This window comes from Diabrotica virgifera, chromosome 8 (genome assembly GCF_917563875.1).
Source record: "Diabrotica virgifera virgifera chromosome 8, PGI_DIABVI_V3a".
In the NCBI taxonomy this organism is placed as follows: Eukaryota; Metazoa; Arthropoda; class Insecta; order Coleoptera; family Chrysomelidae; genus Diabrotica; species Diabrotica virgifera.
Genome location: NC_065450.1, coordinates 188,666,969 through 188,683,914, shown reverse-complemented (window position 1 = coordinate 188,683,914; position 16,946 = coordinate 188,666,969). Strand labels below are relative to the sequence as shown.

Below are 16,946 nucleotides of genomic sequence, written 5' to 3'. Positions count from 1 at the left end.
TTAATATCGACCTTCAGTCGAAACGTAGTAACAATGAGGTTCTCACTTCTCCAGAAACAAGTCATACAGAAAAACCCTTTATCTAAACCTTTAAAGCCAAGAAGATTAAAAGCGACGAGGAGCATGTAGCAACGAAATCATCAAAATCACATGATCTTGGACCTACCAAAACTTTTATCGAAAATCATTCACCCGTATTTGTCCTCAATTTTGACCAACTGAACCTTCTTATTAGCAATATTACTGGCGCGCAAGACCCTATTGATATAATTATTCAAGATGTCACTACCAACCTAACGGGATTACACCACATGTTAACTGAAGTTTATCCACAATTGCAAAATAGATCATCCAAACGTTTTATCACGGCTCTCAGAAAGAAAATCCTACGACACTTAGATAACGAGGTCTCTGAATCCGAGGGTGAGTCATCTCAGGGTAGTCAGTAAATTTATATTTCCATATAATAAAATTAACTAAGCTATTTCAATGGAATATAGATGGATTTTTCCATCGACTACCTACCTTACAAAAACTTATTTCTGAATTTTTTATCGAAATAATATGTCTCCAAGAAACAAATTTAAATTCACAAAAAAAAACTATAATTCTAAATTAATATTTTAACGTTTTTAAAAAAGATAGAGTACATGACAATAATTATTCTTCAGGTGTAGTTATGACACTTGTTAAAAATTCTTTGGTTGCAAATGATTTTCCCGTTAATACTAATATCGAAGCTATAGTTATAGAGATTACAGCTCCTGCTCCAATGTATATATGCAATGTTTATATTCTAGTTTCTCAGTTACCTACGAAGATTTAAAAAATCTTATCGAAGAGATACCGTCTCCCTAAATCATTGTAGGCGACTTTAATGGTCATAATTTTATTTGGGGTTCGAAGAGTACTGTAGTGGTCTTAATCTAATGAGAACATTGTCAAATAGATATTGGGGCTCTGATCGCTCCACCCTGCTTACTCTCTACAGAATGTTAATAAGATCAAAACTAGATTATGGATCAATTGCCTACGCCTCTGGATCCCCCACATTATTAAAACAGCTAGACTCTGTACACAATACAGCACTTAGACTGTCTCTTGGTGCATTCCGAACATCACCTGTAGAAAGTTTATATAGTGAAAGTGGAGAGCCTTCCTTATATCATCGACGAATTTCCTTAACTCTGTTATATGCAACGTCAATAGCTTCAAGCGTAAACAAACTTCTTTTCAATAACACATTCACTAATAAATATTATTGTGTTTCAATTTATCAATCAAAGATGGAATAAAAATTTTATTTTTTTTTAATATAACGCGGGCACATAAATTTGATCCACCCTGTACATTGATTTGTAACTATGTATTATAAGTAGTTTTTAAGAAGTGATTTATCGTTAGTAAGTTTTTTCCCTGAAAAATAAAACATTAGGAAAGAAAGTGATATGAACAGACCCTAAATTGTTCAGGGTATTTGGAGATTATAACGGTGTTTTGTTATGCATGCCACAGTAATTAGTTCTTAGGAAATTGAGGTAAAGAAAGTTTGGAATTTTAAATATGTTTGTTTAATGATAGGAATATTTAGATAATTATAATTTCCGAAAAGTCATAAGTTTGAGTAGGAATATTTTTGAAAGAATGACTGTTTTGTTTCCGAATGTAACGAGAGGAAGGTGGGGAGATAAATGTTTCTCATTGGCTAGGCACTTTGGAATGGGGAAAGTTTTGTTTTGAATGTTGAGATAGTTTTTGAAAGAGGAACTAATTATATGATTGGCATCGCTGAAGAGCAGTCAACGTTTTCGTGGATAGTTAGATAGCAAATACCAGTGGGCGTTTTGATAGTGGAGAATAGAGCTGAAAAGTGGAACGAGAGACAGATCAAATTGAGACGAAATACCTCTTTGATTCTGTATAGTTGTGAGAAGGAGAGGAGATAATTTTTTGGAGTTTGCGTTTTGTTGGAGAATTGGTGCTGGTATGCTTATAGATTTGAAGCTTGAGAACGAAGAGGGCTTTGATGGGTAGCCTAACATAGTCAACGAGGGAGAGCTGTTTTGGGTCAAGAGAAGACATCAGAGTGAGTGAGCAAAAGGTCAGTCAATTTATGTGAAAGATATTTTGATGTTCGGAAACTAAAATTTTGAGTAAAAGCATATGAATTAAGATTCCAATATTTCAAAAAGTAAATAGGAAGTGTAGGTAGATTTGCGAATACCTAAATTTGTTTGTTTAGCTTGTTTTATCAAAGTCATCGGGAACAAACCGATAAATTGTTATTTTAACTAGAATAAATTTAAGTGGTAAAAATTTCATTCGGACAGCTGTGTCCACAGGTTTTAAATTTGATCGATTTTTAGAGTATTGATTTTGATAATAAAATTCTTTATGCTTATTTTATATTTCTATTTAAGGTGATACAGTAGCGATCAACAGGTAGCCAAAACGCGTTTCAAGATTGCGGCTGTAATTTTGAATATTTTTTCGAGATATTTGGCACACGTATTCGTAATATAATAAAGAATGGCGGTACAGAGCCCAATTTGAAAAATATATTTATATGTGGAAATTACTCTGTAATTAAATACAATATTAAAAAAACGAGCCTGTACCCCCATTAAGAAGAACAAAAAAATACACTTTCTTCAAATAAACTTTTTTATCCGATGCCTAGATTTTGTGTCATTTTGGAACTACTAATGAAATAAAAAATTTTAGTAGTTCCAAAATGATACAAAATCTAGGTTTCGGATAAAAAAGTTTATTTGAAAAAAGTGTATTTTTTTGTTCATCTTAATGGCGGTACTGGCTCGTTTTTTTAATATTGTATTTAATTACAGAGTAATTTCCACATATTAATATATTTTTCAAATTGGGCTCTGTACCGCCATTCTTTATTATATTACGAATACGTGTGCCAAATATCTCGAAAAAATATTCAAAATTACAGCCGCAATCTTGGAACGCGTTTTCACTACCTGTTGATCGCTACTGTTTCCTCTTAATTCCTTTTCCTAATAATTTTTCCCGATTAGAACCAACTAAGAGATACTAAAACCACGAGAGAAGATAAGTATAACATAAGATAATTTAGATATTTTTTTTGTATTATAAAAAGGCACCCTGAGATTTTTTATTAATTATTTTGTATGATTTGCGACAATTGGATAATTGATTAAATAATTAATTGGAGTAATCAAATAAAGATTAAGTGATATTAAAGTAATAAAAAGTAGATCATAACAATATATAAATCTCTTTACCAAGAGTACTAAACATAAACCTTACTACGAGCGAGTACGGTGTTACCTGAGATGTCTCGACGTCGAATTCCCAGATATTCTTCCAATCAATATTGAAAACCCCTCACCTTGGTTAATTAATACTCCAAATATAAATACTGCGTTAAGCCAATTTAACAAACATATTATTAGTCATGCAGAGATCCAGCACCATCTAGATTTAATTCTCAAAGAGAATTATGAGTGTTGATACAAAATCTTTACAGACGCATCAAAGTGTGAGAGAGGAGTAGGTACTGCCTTCGTTACCCCAAGCAATACTTATCAATTTCGTCTCCCATCCTACTTTTCGATTTTCTCTGCTGAGCTCTATGTAGTGCTCAAAGCTATCATGCAGATCAATTCTAATGACATTTCTAATCCAGTTATCCTAAGTGACTCACTAAGCGCTCTTCAAACCCTTAAACAGATCTATCCCAAAGGTCCTATTGAGAAACACATTAAATTCGAACTGATGCAGGCTCAAGAAAACGCTAGACGAATCAGATTTATATGGATAACATCCCACATTGGCATTGCAGGCAACGAAAAAGCTGACCAGTGCGCGAGTGAAATTGCCGTATGTGCCGATATAGAAAACGATGAGTGTCGAAATACCGCGAGTGATATAAAAGCTTACATTAAGAATCGTGTTTTGTGCAAGTTGAAAAACGAATGGCAATCATCTCAAACGTCACTGAGACTAATTAAAAATGACATTACAGCCTGGGAACTGTCAACTCGTAACAGAAGAAAACAGTTGGTGATAACTCGATTAAGAATTTGACACAAGAGACTTACTTTATATTTACTGTCTAAAAGCGATCCACCTGTATGTGAAATATGTAATGTACAAATTACTGTTAATCATTTGTTAATTGTATGCCCCCGTTTTGCCAATTATCGCTCCATGTTCAACATACCTAACTGTATAAGTAATTTATTGTATTAGGCACTAATTGTTCAACGGACAATATAATAAAATTTATAAAATCCACAGGAATATTTTATAGAATTTAGCATTGTATTCTGTAGCCGCCGCTAATCACCATCAAGGTGGATGCTGCTGTATTTTATAAATAAAAAAAATTTGAAAATAACACTATATTAGAACTAATCTTCTGGTTACACCATTTGTTGTTGCTTCTGCAATTTGCAAGCCAACGAATCGCCGGAGCAAAGAAGACCGAGGGAGATCTATCAGGTTGCATCTAACTACCCGCCTGTACAGCATGGTAAAATTCCAACAAATATTAGTTCACGATATAACAAACAATACAATTGGAATTGTGTCCGACAAAATACATGGGACGTTTTCGTATCCTGACGTTCGAAGCCTGTAACCTGTTCCATAAATAAAACTTCCCTGCTTCAGTGTTCCCGTACATCAAAGTTTTTCCGACTAGACACCGTTAAGCTATTAACACGTCCATGGTATTAACAAATTTTATATATATAAATTCGGGTTCAAAACGTCCTCCGACGTTGTCCGATGCCTTGTTGCCAATATCTTCTATCATTGCAGTTTTCATCTTCTAATCCTCGCACACTCATTGATCGTCTTACACCTTGTATCCATGTCGTTCTTGGCCTTCCTCTTTTCCTGTTTTCTGTAGGTATTCATTTCATAATTTTCTTTGGCAGTCCTTCGTCCCCCGTTCTCTTAACATGTCCGTACCACGTTAATTGTTTCTTCTCAATGCATTCTACAACCGTTTCCTGTAAATTCATTCTTCGCTTTATTTCCTCATTTCTAACCCGGTCCAATCTCGATGTTCTACTTGCTCTTCTTAGAGCGTCCATGTCAGTAGCTTCTCTTTTTCTTTTTTTGGTCTTCCTTTATTCTCCATGTTTCGGATCCGTATACCAATGTGCTCTTAATCATGGTGTTGTATATTCTCATTTTTCTTTGTTTATCTATCTCGGTACTCCACAAAACTCCGTTCAATGATTTAATTATCGTTTTTGCTTTATTTATTCTGCTCTTAATTTCTGCATCGTCAGTACCTTTCTTGTTGAAATTAATTCCCAAATACTTAATTCCCAAATATTTATCACAGCTAGCTATTTTCTGATTATTGTCCAATATCATATCAGTTGAATCCCCACCTAAGCATAAATATTGTGTTTTTTCTACATTCATCTGCAGTCCCCATTTTTCGTATTCTTCCTTAAATATGCGAGTCATATATTCCAAATCTTCTTTATCGTTTGCACATATTATCTGATCGTCTGCAAACTGAAGGGTGTACAGGCAGGTGTTGTCGTTGATTTGGATGCCCATTCCACTGCATTTTCTTTTCCATATTGTAAGGGCTTTGGCGACATAAATCTTAAACAGACTCGGTGATATACAACATCCATGTCGTAGACCTTTGTTGACTGTAAACAAATCTATTATTTTGTTTCCTAATTTTACTGCAGATTTCATGTCACTGTATAAATTTTGGACAGCTTTTATGAGAGTAAGAGTAAAGTTAATGTTGGAGTTTTGCAGTACTTCCCATAGTTTAGGTATCGGTATATCATCATATGCATTTTGCTAATCTATAAAAACTAGGTGTATTGGCCTATTCCGTTCTAATTTTTTTTTCGATGATTTGTTTTAACGAAAATGCATTATCCGTACAGGACCTTCCAGCTCTAAACCCGCATTGTTCTTCTTCTTCGTATCCTGAGTATTCTTGTTCAATCAGTTCTCTTAAAATTTTTGTATATACTCTGCTTATTGTATTTGTTACTGATATTCCGCGATAATTGCTACATTTTAGTTTATTGTCCTTTTTATGAATCGATGATAATTAATCTATTTTCCAGTCACTGGGTACATTCTTCCCATTGATGTACTTTGTAAATACATATGCCAGAGATTCGAAAAGTTTTTTAGTTCCATTTTTCAGTAGTTCTGCATTGATCCCACCTGGACCCGAAAATGTTCCATTTTTTTAGTTGTTTAATTGCATTTTTAACTGCTACACTGTTTATGTTTATTTCTTCCCTACAATTTGTATTTCCGCCTCTGTTGGTTGTGAGTATTCGGGCCTTTGTTCAGTTAATAAGTTCTTATAATGTTGGACCCATTTATCTGTTGGTATTATTTGTAGTTTGTCGTTGCGTAATTCGTTATTCTTGATCTTGTTCGGAAATTTCTATGATTCACTGCATTTTCGTCCTCCTATTATGTGTGCTTCGATTTCTTGGCACTTTCGATCCCAGATCTCTCTTTTACTTTGAATGATTTTATGTCTTGATTCTCTTGTCTTTTCTCTATATCTGTTGTAGTCTCCTTCATTTTTTGTGTTAAGCCATTAGCAAATTTTCAGCTTGCTATTTAAACTTTTTTTGGTACACGGGATCCAGGCCTAAAACTGCTGATTGATAATTTTGTAAATTTATCACAATTTTGTCAATTTTAGAAGCCAAGGTCGGCATTTACTTTATAAATACAAAATAACGACTTTACTGCACCGTTTCACACTGTATTTTACACCCCACTTTGTCGACTGACCCATTTTTTATTGTTACTCAATGACAACTATATATTTTCAGCTGATCTTGCAGACGCTTTAATGGTAATAGCCAACGCTGTGTATTTTAAAGGGACTTGGAAATATCAATTTCCCTTCCAGACTGTAGATAAATTTTACGTTCCAGATGGAAACAATTTCTTTTCCATTCAAGCTCGGTTTATGGCTGTAGAAGATAAATTTTATTTTCATGAATCTCCCCTATTGGACGCTAAAATTTTAAGACTGCCTTATAAGGTAAATATTTATACATTTTATTATCTTTATTAAAGGAAAACTTTGGTTGGACGGTTTAATATTAGTTACTGGATAAAATTAAACAGTAGAATTTCGAATATGATTATGCTTTAAATATTTTCTTTACCAATATTGTGTTTTACTTTGAAGTATTTTGACGAACAAGTTTGATTGGTGAAAAGAAACTAGTATTTGAAACAAATGTTGAATTTATATACAGTGGAACCTCGATTATCCGTCTCTCCATTAACCGTCACCTCTGTTAACCGTCAGGGTCCGTACGTAAGTTGTATTGGCTACATAAGCAAAAATTGGATCATCAATTCATTTTGTTTGAGCACTTCGTTAAGCCAAACGAAATTTGCTGAAATGTAGCAGTGCGGTTACGAATGAAGTTATGGCTGAATCAACTGTTTTGTTTTCGTTGACTTAAGATGACATAAACGAATCGTTAATTTGTGATAAGGACGCAAACTTCTATCGATTGCTGATAGATGATGAAATCATTGAAATGGCAAAAGAGGCGGATGAAACAGATTCAGAAGCTGACACAGACTCGGAATTTGTGGGGGCGATGTCGATGATGTTATTGCAACTGACTGAACTGACAAAGATTTGCGTAAAGGGGCTATATAGAGAAGCTTCATCGCACATGCAACAATTCATCGAGTGGTATTCTTGACAAGAGGAAGTCAATAAAGTAGATTGCATAATCTTAAGCGTATTAGGAAAAATGTGAAGCATCAGTAAAACAATGCTTTCAGAATATTTTAAACCAAATTGACTCGTTTGTATAAACAAAAATTCCTCTTATCTTTTAAAACAAAATATATATGTAAATAAAATTTGAGAGTTGTACTATCAATTTTCAATTTTTTTAATGTTCTGTTAACCGTCTTTTCGATTATCCGTCATACCCTTGGTCCGGTGCCCTGACGGATAATCGAGGTTTCACTGTAATATGTTGTTCTTCTTCTTATTCACGTGCCATATCAGAATTATACGTCGTTGACGATAACCATTGTAAAGGCTTCTAGATCTTCCGCAATATGGAAGAATTTTCCTGCATTTGATATCTGATTCCATTCAGGAATGTTTTTTAACCAAGAAACTTGTTTTCTTCCTACACCTCTACGGCCCTCTGTTTTGCCTTTAAGGATCAGTTGTAATATTTTATATCGACTGCCCCTCACTATATCGTCGGTCTAATAAGCAAATTGCCTAAGTATCAAATTGAAAATTTTAATGGAGAGACAAAAAACTTTGGAACAAAAGTAAAAAAGAGAAAATTGCCTAACTCCATGCAATTATAATTGACCAAAATTAATTAAACAAAGTTAGAAAGTTAGAATATCTAAGAGAAATATCTAGGAGAATATCTAAGAATATCTAAGAGCATATCTAGAGAATATCTAAGAGAATATCTAGAGAATATCTAAGAGAAAGTTAGAATATCTCGGACACATAACAAGAAAGAGCACTAAATACAGATTACTGAAGGTAATTCTTCAAGGTAAAGTATTCGGAAAGCGAGGAATTGGGAGAAGAAGAATATCATGGTTAAAGAACCTGAGGAAATGGTTTTTCACAACAACAACTAATATATTTAAAGCATCAGTTAATAAAATAATTATAGCCAGAATGATCGCCAGTATTCGAAACGAATAGGAACTAAAAGAAGGAGAATTAAACAAAATATTTACACAAACTTTCTAGTTATTATACTATATCCATAATAATAATAATAATCAAAATATATTTATTTACTTACATTTTCTAACGTTTTCAATCAAAACAACTTCAGAAACACTGACATCTGACATAGCCAATATTCGTATGAATGGGAAAGAACGTTTGGACTTCAGCAAAATTCGTTTAGCTAAATTGGCGCGAAATAAAATAATAATGGCGCTTGTGGGAATTGTCAGGCGGTAGCTTTTACCGTCTACTACTAGATGACACCAAAAAACAATTATCGCAAAAAATGGACTTAGGCAATTTGCTATTAGACCGACGATATGTCCCAGATAAGACATTTTCCGGTGTTTAATAGTATTTTTATGCAATGGGCCGGACATGTGATAAAAATGGGAGAGGATAGGCTACCAAAACGAGCACTGAATGCTAGAATGCAGGGAAAGAGACCGGTTGGGAAGCCGCGAAAGCGCTGGGAAGACACAGTAAACAGCGACGCACAAGCCCTTTTAGGAGTCCGTGTATGGAGAAGAGCAGCCACAGACAGGCAAGGGTGGAGGCAAGAAAAAAGGAGGCCAAGGCTCAATTTGGGCTGTAGTGCCGTAGAAGAAGAAGAATAGTCTTTTTAGATAAATAGAGATGATAATAAAACACTGAAAACGTTTGTTTTCTATACTTCCACAAAATTTATTATAACTAAGTGACTACAGCTGTTTCGGCAGAGTGCCTTTCTCAAGTGATATAGTTTACAATGTGTTTGCCTTTTTAAGTCTTCAACTGAAGAGGTTGAGGAGTGGGGAGCTGTTTGTCTCGAGATGGTCATTCAGAATTATATCTGTATTTTTCAGTTTATTAATTTCCATAGATTCTAAAAAAGATAGCTTAAGGCCTTTATTTTGAATATGCAGAATTTGAAACTCTTCATTGAAGGAATGATTATGATCTAGAAGGTGAAGTGCGTATGTAGAAGTGTCTGTTTTTCTATTGTTGAATGCCCTTTTGTGTTCTGCTATCCGTTTGTCAAAAGTTCTGCCAGTTTGACCGATGTACGTTTTCGGACAGTCACCACAAGTTAGTTTGTACACACCACTCTGTAGTTGCTTTCTCTTTCGGCTTTTATTGTTCTTAATATATTTGCTTAAGTTGTTGTTAGTTCTGAAAGCTGGTGTTATTCCTTTCTTTTTTATGTATCTGGCTATTTTTGTTTTTCAACTTACTTTCTAACTTTCAACTTAACTTTCAACTAACTAACTAGCTTTCAGAACTAACAACAACTTAATCAAATATATTAAGAACAATAAAAGCCGAAAGAGAAAGCAACTACAGAGTGGTGTGTACAAACTAACTTGTGGTGACTGTCCGAAAACGTACATCGGTCAAACTGGCAGAACTTTTGACAAACGGATAGCAGAACACAAAAGGGCATTCAACAATAGAAAAACAGACACTTCTACATACGCACTTCACCTTCTAGATCATAATCATTCCTTCAATGAAGAGTTTCAAATTCTGCATATTCAAAATAAAGGCCTTAAGCTATCTTTTTTAGAATCTGATGAATGGCAATTAATAAACTGAAAAATACAGATATAATTCTGAATGACCAACTCGAGACAAACAGCTCCCCACTCCTCAATCTCTTCAGTTGAAGACTTAAAAAGGCAAATACATTGTAAACTATATCACTTGAGAAAGGCACTCTGCCGAAACAGCTGTAGTCACTTAGTTATAATAAATTTTGTGGAAGTATAGAAAACAAACGTTTTCAGTGTTTTATTATTAGATAAAATGAACTTCCATCAAGTAACGGTCGAATCCATCAAATAGAGATGAAACTAAAAGTTATCATTGTAAGAATAAACGCCATACCAATGCTCCGGACGGTTACTCTTTATTTAATCACTATTTTAAATATTTAAAAAAATTTAGATGAAGAATGACGTAACTGTAAAAAGGGTTGTAAATAGGGGTGGGATTAAATTAAGATAATGAAATTTACCATACCGATGCTCCTGGACGATTACTCCTCATTTAATCCCTATTTTAAATATTTAAAAATCGTTTTTTTGCTCTCTTGAGAAATTTGGCTTTTTGCAGTTACATCATTCTTATTCCGAACCGGCGATATATAAATTTCCATTCCATAAACCGAGATATTCCTAAAACAGGCATTCTAATAAGCGGGTTCGACTGTATATACTCACTAACTTTCCCATATTATTTCATTTTCATTTCATTATTAGTTGATAGTTTAATACATTAAGTTTACATTTTAGGGAGGGCGCTACTCCATGTTTATATTATTACCGAACTCGAAGGGAGGTTTACCAAGTTTAATTAAGCAAATAAACATAAATAACTTAAAAAGTTTGTTGTATTTGATGGATCAACGTCTTGTTAATGTCACGATCCCCAAGTTTCGCTTCGATTTTCAAGCGAGGTTTAGTAGAACTTTACAAGAGGTAAGTAATAAAGGTGTATGAGTTATAATCACTTTAATTCACTTTTAGTGTTATATTAGACCTTATTTACACCTATTTCAAGAGTAATTAACTGACATTTTGTGTAATTTAATTTAAAATACGTCAACATGATGTTACTGGTGTTAATAAAATAAATTAAAGAAAATTAATTAGAGAATGTGCACCAAATACAAAGTGCATCTATAAAATTTTAATCGATTTTTAACGGAGATTCATTCATTATTACAATCTCTAGGGATTATAGCTAATGCCATGACCTTCCAAAACCTATTCTTGGTTGAGGTAGATTACTTCTCTATGTCATTTAAAGATTCAAAGATTCAAAAATTTATTGATTACGTTTACAAAAAAAAGTTGAATTGTAGCAAGTCAAAAAATGAAAAAATACCCATGATCGATCACATCAATCGCTTATTTTGTATTTGCTGTCTTTTTCTATAAATAACAAACGTTTGTTATAGAAAAAGACAGCAAATACAAAATAAGTGATTGATGTAATCGTTCATGGGTATTCTTTCATTTTTCCGACTGTATATAAAATATATAAGATAATGTGTAATTGTGTGCAATTTAAATATTGTTAGTGCATTGCAAGAGTTTCCCCACAAAATAATGCCATAGCTTAAAAACGAATGGAAAAGAGAAAAGTAAATTGTTCTTAAAGTATCAACTTGTAACAAGCTTTAGTTGTCTAAGTAAAAATAAAGTACTTGAAAGTTTACCTTTGAGATGGTCAATATGGTTATACCAAGTCAGTGTGTTGTCAATTCTCATGCCCAGCAATTTTACAGTATTTTTTCCACACGACCATCGAATGGATTAGATGAAATAATAAATTTTGAGTTATGTTGTCATTTAGTCTGAGTTTATGTGCTGCGAACTATGATTGAGCATTTGAATTTATATTCGTAGAAGTGGTTTCTAAAAGAGGACGATTTCTGTAAGAAAAAATTTAAGTAGTGTCGTCTGCAAATAATGCTGTTTTACGTGAAGCCATAAAATTGGGCAAGTCATTAACATATATAATAAATAATAGAGGGCCCAAAACAGAACCTTGTAGAACTCCACGCTTAACATGCTTAAATTCAGAGAGACAATTTCCATATCTGACTGCTTGGTATCTAGTAGTTAGATACTATTTATTTAGTTCTAGAGAAGTACCTCTGATACCGTGAAAGTACATTTTTTTGTGCAATTTATAGCTTACTGTGTATCTTGCTGCTATCGTGACGCTCTGAACTTTCCAGTCTTTAAGATTCATTCTTCTTATATCTTCTTCTGCATCATCCAGCTTTCTTTTTGTAGGCCATCCTCTACACCTGGGCCATAGTGATGTCCTTCTCAACATATCAGAGTGTGGACATTTCTGTATATTATGTCCTATTCATTCTAAGCGAAGAGATTTTATGTATCGACTATATTTTTTCCCTTTAATTCTTCTTCAATTTCGACATTTTGTTTTCATTCTTATTTTTCCCTCTCTTGTCAAATTGTGGCGCAGTATCGTTCTTATTATAGTCCAGGGCGGATCTGTTTTGAGATGGACGTTGAGAGGTGATTCTAATTTTTTTGCAGAAACTGCTTGGAATTAACCCATATAATAATAATCAAGTTATCTTCCCACTCAAAAAGGTTCGGAACATTGTTTAAATAATCAAAATGTCAAAAAATAAAGGAAAAATTCGATTTCTTCTTCGTTTTTTGATTATAACCTTAAAAGTATTCACTTCCGAGAAAAGTTGCACAACAATAAAAGTTGCGTAATTAAATTTCCTACAACATAAGATTGGTTAAAAATTTTTAAAATTGTTACCCTTGTTGCAAAATAGCAATAATTGCGAAAAAAAAGTATTCGCATTTTACTTTTTCAACCATTTATCCTACACTTAGGACCTTCATATTTAATCCAGAAAAACTCTATGATATGATAAAACAAGACTGTAAATTTAGTTAAGATTGGTTCAATAGATTTTGCAAAATAAATTTTGCAATCCAGCTTTCGCAAAAAAAATTCGTTTTTTCAAAATGTTGCAAGACTGAAAATAAAGCAGAAATCAAGTTAAAAAATTTTTACAAATAGAATAATACTGTACATTTTATTTGCAATTTGCAAAATTAAAATCGGTTAGCTACCACGGCGTCAGGAATTTTTTTTAAATAAACATTAATTTTTGTTGCTACGCGCAGGACAGAGGTGTTCGATTCACACAAGTTGATTTCCACCAAAATTTCTTCCAATCTTTATCTAATATATTATTTTCTTACCCTATATTTTGTTGTATGTTCATATTTTAATTCCACAAAAATCAAACTAATTTGATTATTGTTTGTGAAAAATTGTTTAAACAAATGCATATGTTTAAAAATAATACACTTTTATTTTCTAAGTTAAATATATATGAACAAACAAAGTTTTTGCTAAAAAAGGTATTATTTCAAACGACAGAGTATTTGTTTTTATTTTGCAATACACAAATTTATTTATTTATTTCGAAATGTATTAAAAATTAAAATTTATCAATCATTATCAAAGGTCGTTGGAATGCCCAATCAGAGCGAACGTATCAGCTGTCCTGCGGGTAGTACCAAAAATTAATGTTTATTTAAAAATATTCCTGACACAGTGGTAGTTAACTGATTTTAATTTTGCAAATTGCAGATGAAAGGTACAGTATTCTTTTATATGTAAAAAAATCCAACTTGCTGTCTGCTTTATTTTCAGTGCTGCAACATTTTTAAAAAATGATTTTTTTTTTGCTAAAGCTGGATTGCAAAATTTATTTTGCAAAATCTATTAAACCGATCTTAATGAAATTTACAGTATTGTTTTACCATATCATAAAGTTTTTCTAGGTGAAATTTGAAGCTCCTCAGTGTAGCATAAATGGTTGAAAAACGTAAAATGCAAATACTTGATTTTTTTGGTTTGTTCGAAGTAATTGCTGTTTTGTAAAAAGGGTGTAAAAAAGTAACGACGTGGAATGTTAGAAGTCTACATCAAGCTGGAAAAGTACATAATGCCGTTAATAAAATGGAAAGGCTGAATGTAGACATTTTAGGAATCAGCGATGTCCAATGGCCCGACTCAGGAAAGATGAAAATCAACAATAAAACAATATACTATTCAGAAAGTCAAGACGGTTCACACAGATATGGTGTCGGGATAATACTAAACAAACACATGGATAAAGCTGTAGTAAATTTCATTCCATACTCCAACAGAATTATCCTCTTACAATTAAATCAGAATAAACCCAAATTAAACATAATACAAGTTTATGCTCCGACTGCGGACAAACCAGAGAGCGATATTGAAACTTTCTACGAAGACCTAGACAATATTTTAAAATCCATTAAAACGCAGGATTTTACAATTATAACGGGAGATTTTAACGCAAAGGTTGGAGACGAAAAAGTAGAAGAATGTACAGGAGGATATGGTCTGGGCAACAGAAACGAAAGAGGTGACAGGCTTATCGAATTTTGCCAAAACAATAATTTTGTCATAACTAATACATTGTTTAAAATGCCAAAGAGAAGACAATACACCTGGAAGCCACCAGCAGATCAAGAAGGGAGAATTGTAAGAAACCAAATAGATTATGTATTGATTAGACAAAGATACAAGAACGCAATTATATCTTCAAAAACCTATCCAGGTGCCGACATAGGATCAGATCACAATCCAGTAGTGACCAAAATTAGGCTCAAAATGAAAATAATAAAACGCAGAACAACAGATGTAAAAATCGATACAAGTAAACTAAGAAACCCACTCATAAAACAACGCCTGACAGATGAAATTAATAACCGTTTAATGAATGTTAAAGAACAAATCAAACAAAATACTGAAACAGAGACAAAATGGTTATTAATAAAGACAGAAATAGATAAATGTCAAAAAGAAATTCTTACACCAACCAGATACAAAAAGAAACAATGGATGACGGAGGAAATCTTAGATTTAATGGAAGAAAGACGTCAGCATAAAAACAAAGATAATCAGATGTACAAAAATGTGGATAAACAAATAAAATCCAAAATTAAACAGGCTAAAGAACAGTGGTTAAAAGAACAATGCGCAGAAATAGAAGAACACCAGAAAAGACATGATAATTTTAACACACATAAAAAAATTAAGGAATTAACGCAGATCAACAGAAAGAGAAAACCGGGAATACTAAAAGATACAGATGGGAAACTTGTGTTGAGTACTAACGAAAAATTAAAGAGATGAACAGAATACATAAATGAATTGTTCAAAGACAATAGAACAGAGCAGATGGAAGTCGAAGTAGAAGATGATACGGTTTTGAAGATATTAAAAGAAGAAATTAAATCGGCATTAAAAAACAGCAAAAATGGTAAAGCAGTAGGTCCAGACCAAATTCCAGTAGAAAGCTTAAAATGTATAAATGATGAAACCTTAGACATTATCGTAGACTTGTTTAACACAGTGTACAAAACAGGAAACATACCAAAACAATGGTTACTCTCAACCTTTTGTGCTATCCCTAAAAATACAAACGCTAAAGATTGCAGTGAATACAGAACAATATCATTAATAAGTCACATTCTCAAATTATTCTTGAAAATAATACATGGTCGTATAAACAAAAAACTAGAAGAAGGAATAGATGATAGTCAGTTTGGGTTCAGAAACGGACTAGGAACCAGAGAGGCGTTATTTGCTTTTAATGTGTTAGCTCAAAGATGCATGGACATGAATGTGGATGTGCATGTTTGTTACGTTGATTTTGAGAAGGCTTTTGACAAAGTAAGACACGAAAAATTAGTCCAAATTCTAAAGACAAAAAACATAGACAAAAGGGACTTACGAATAATAACAAACCTTTACTGGAATCAAAGAGCACAAATTGTAATAGATAACGAACCCAGTCCAGAAATTGAAATCAGGAGAGGAGTTCGGCAGGGATGTATTATGTCTCCATTACTCTTTAATGCATATAGTGAAGCCATTTTTGAAGAAGCATTGCTATCTCAAAGTGAAGGAATAATAATTAACGGAAGATCTATTAACAACATAAGATATGCAGATGACACCGTGATTATAGCAAGCTCTGCTGAACAACTCCAACTACTACTGAACAAAACAAACAATTTCTGTAAAGAATATGGACTAAAAATGAATATAAAAAAGACCAAATACATGATAATAACTAAGAAAACAAACATACAAACAAGCATACATTTGGGAAATGTACCGATAGAAAGGGTTGATAAATACAAATACCTAGGAACCTGGATTTCAGAGAAAAATGATCAAACAATAGGAATAAGGACCAGGATAGAAATAGCAAGAAATGCGTTTGTAAAAATGAAAACAGTTCTCTGCAACAAAGACCTTAGCTTAGAACTGAGAGCAAGAGCTTTGAGATGCTACGTGTTCTCGATACTACAATATGGACTTGAAAGCTGGACATTAAAGCAAGAACACATAAATAAGCTACAGTCATTTGAAATGTGGTGTTACAGAAGAATGCTTAGAATAGCATGGACACAGAGGAAAACGAACACGGAAGTACTGCGAGAAATGGGTAAAGAATGCGAAATAATAAACACAATAAAAATAAGAAAGTTACAATATCTGGGACACGTAATGAGGGGACCGCGATATGAAATGCTAAGACTGATAATACAGGGAAAGATAAGAGGCGGAAGGAGTATAGGAAGAAGGAGAGTGTCATGGTTAAAGA

The 16,946-nt window shown here is 33.0% G+C and overlaps 1 protein-coding gene across 1 annotated transcript in view; it reads left to right on the top strand.

Moving 5' to 3' along the window:
- LOC126890075 (serine protease inhibitor 27A-like) overlaps positions 1 to 16,946 on the top strand; it is a 157,234-nt gene that overhangs the window by 100,847 nt on the left and 39,441 nt on the right. The window contains exons 5-6 of the mRNA XM_050658905.1: positions 6,837 to 7,051; positions 11,023 to 11,208. Of these exons, the coding sequence (XP_050514862.1) occupies positions 6,837 to 7,051; positions 11,023 to 11,208 (401 nt within the window). The remainder of the gene's footprint in view (positions 1 to 6,836; positions 7,052 to 11,022; positions 11,209 to 16,946) is intronic.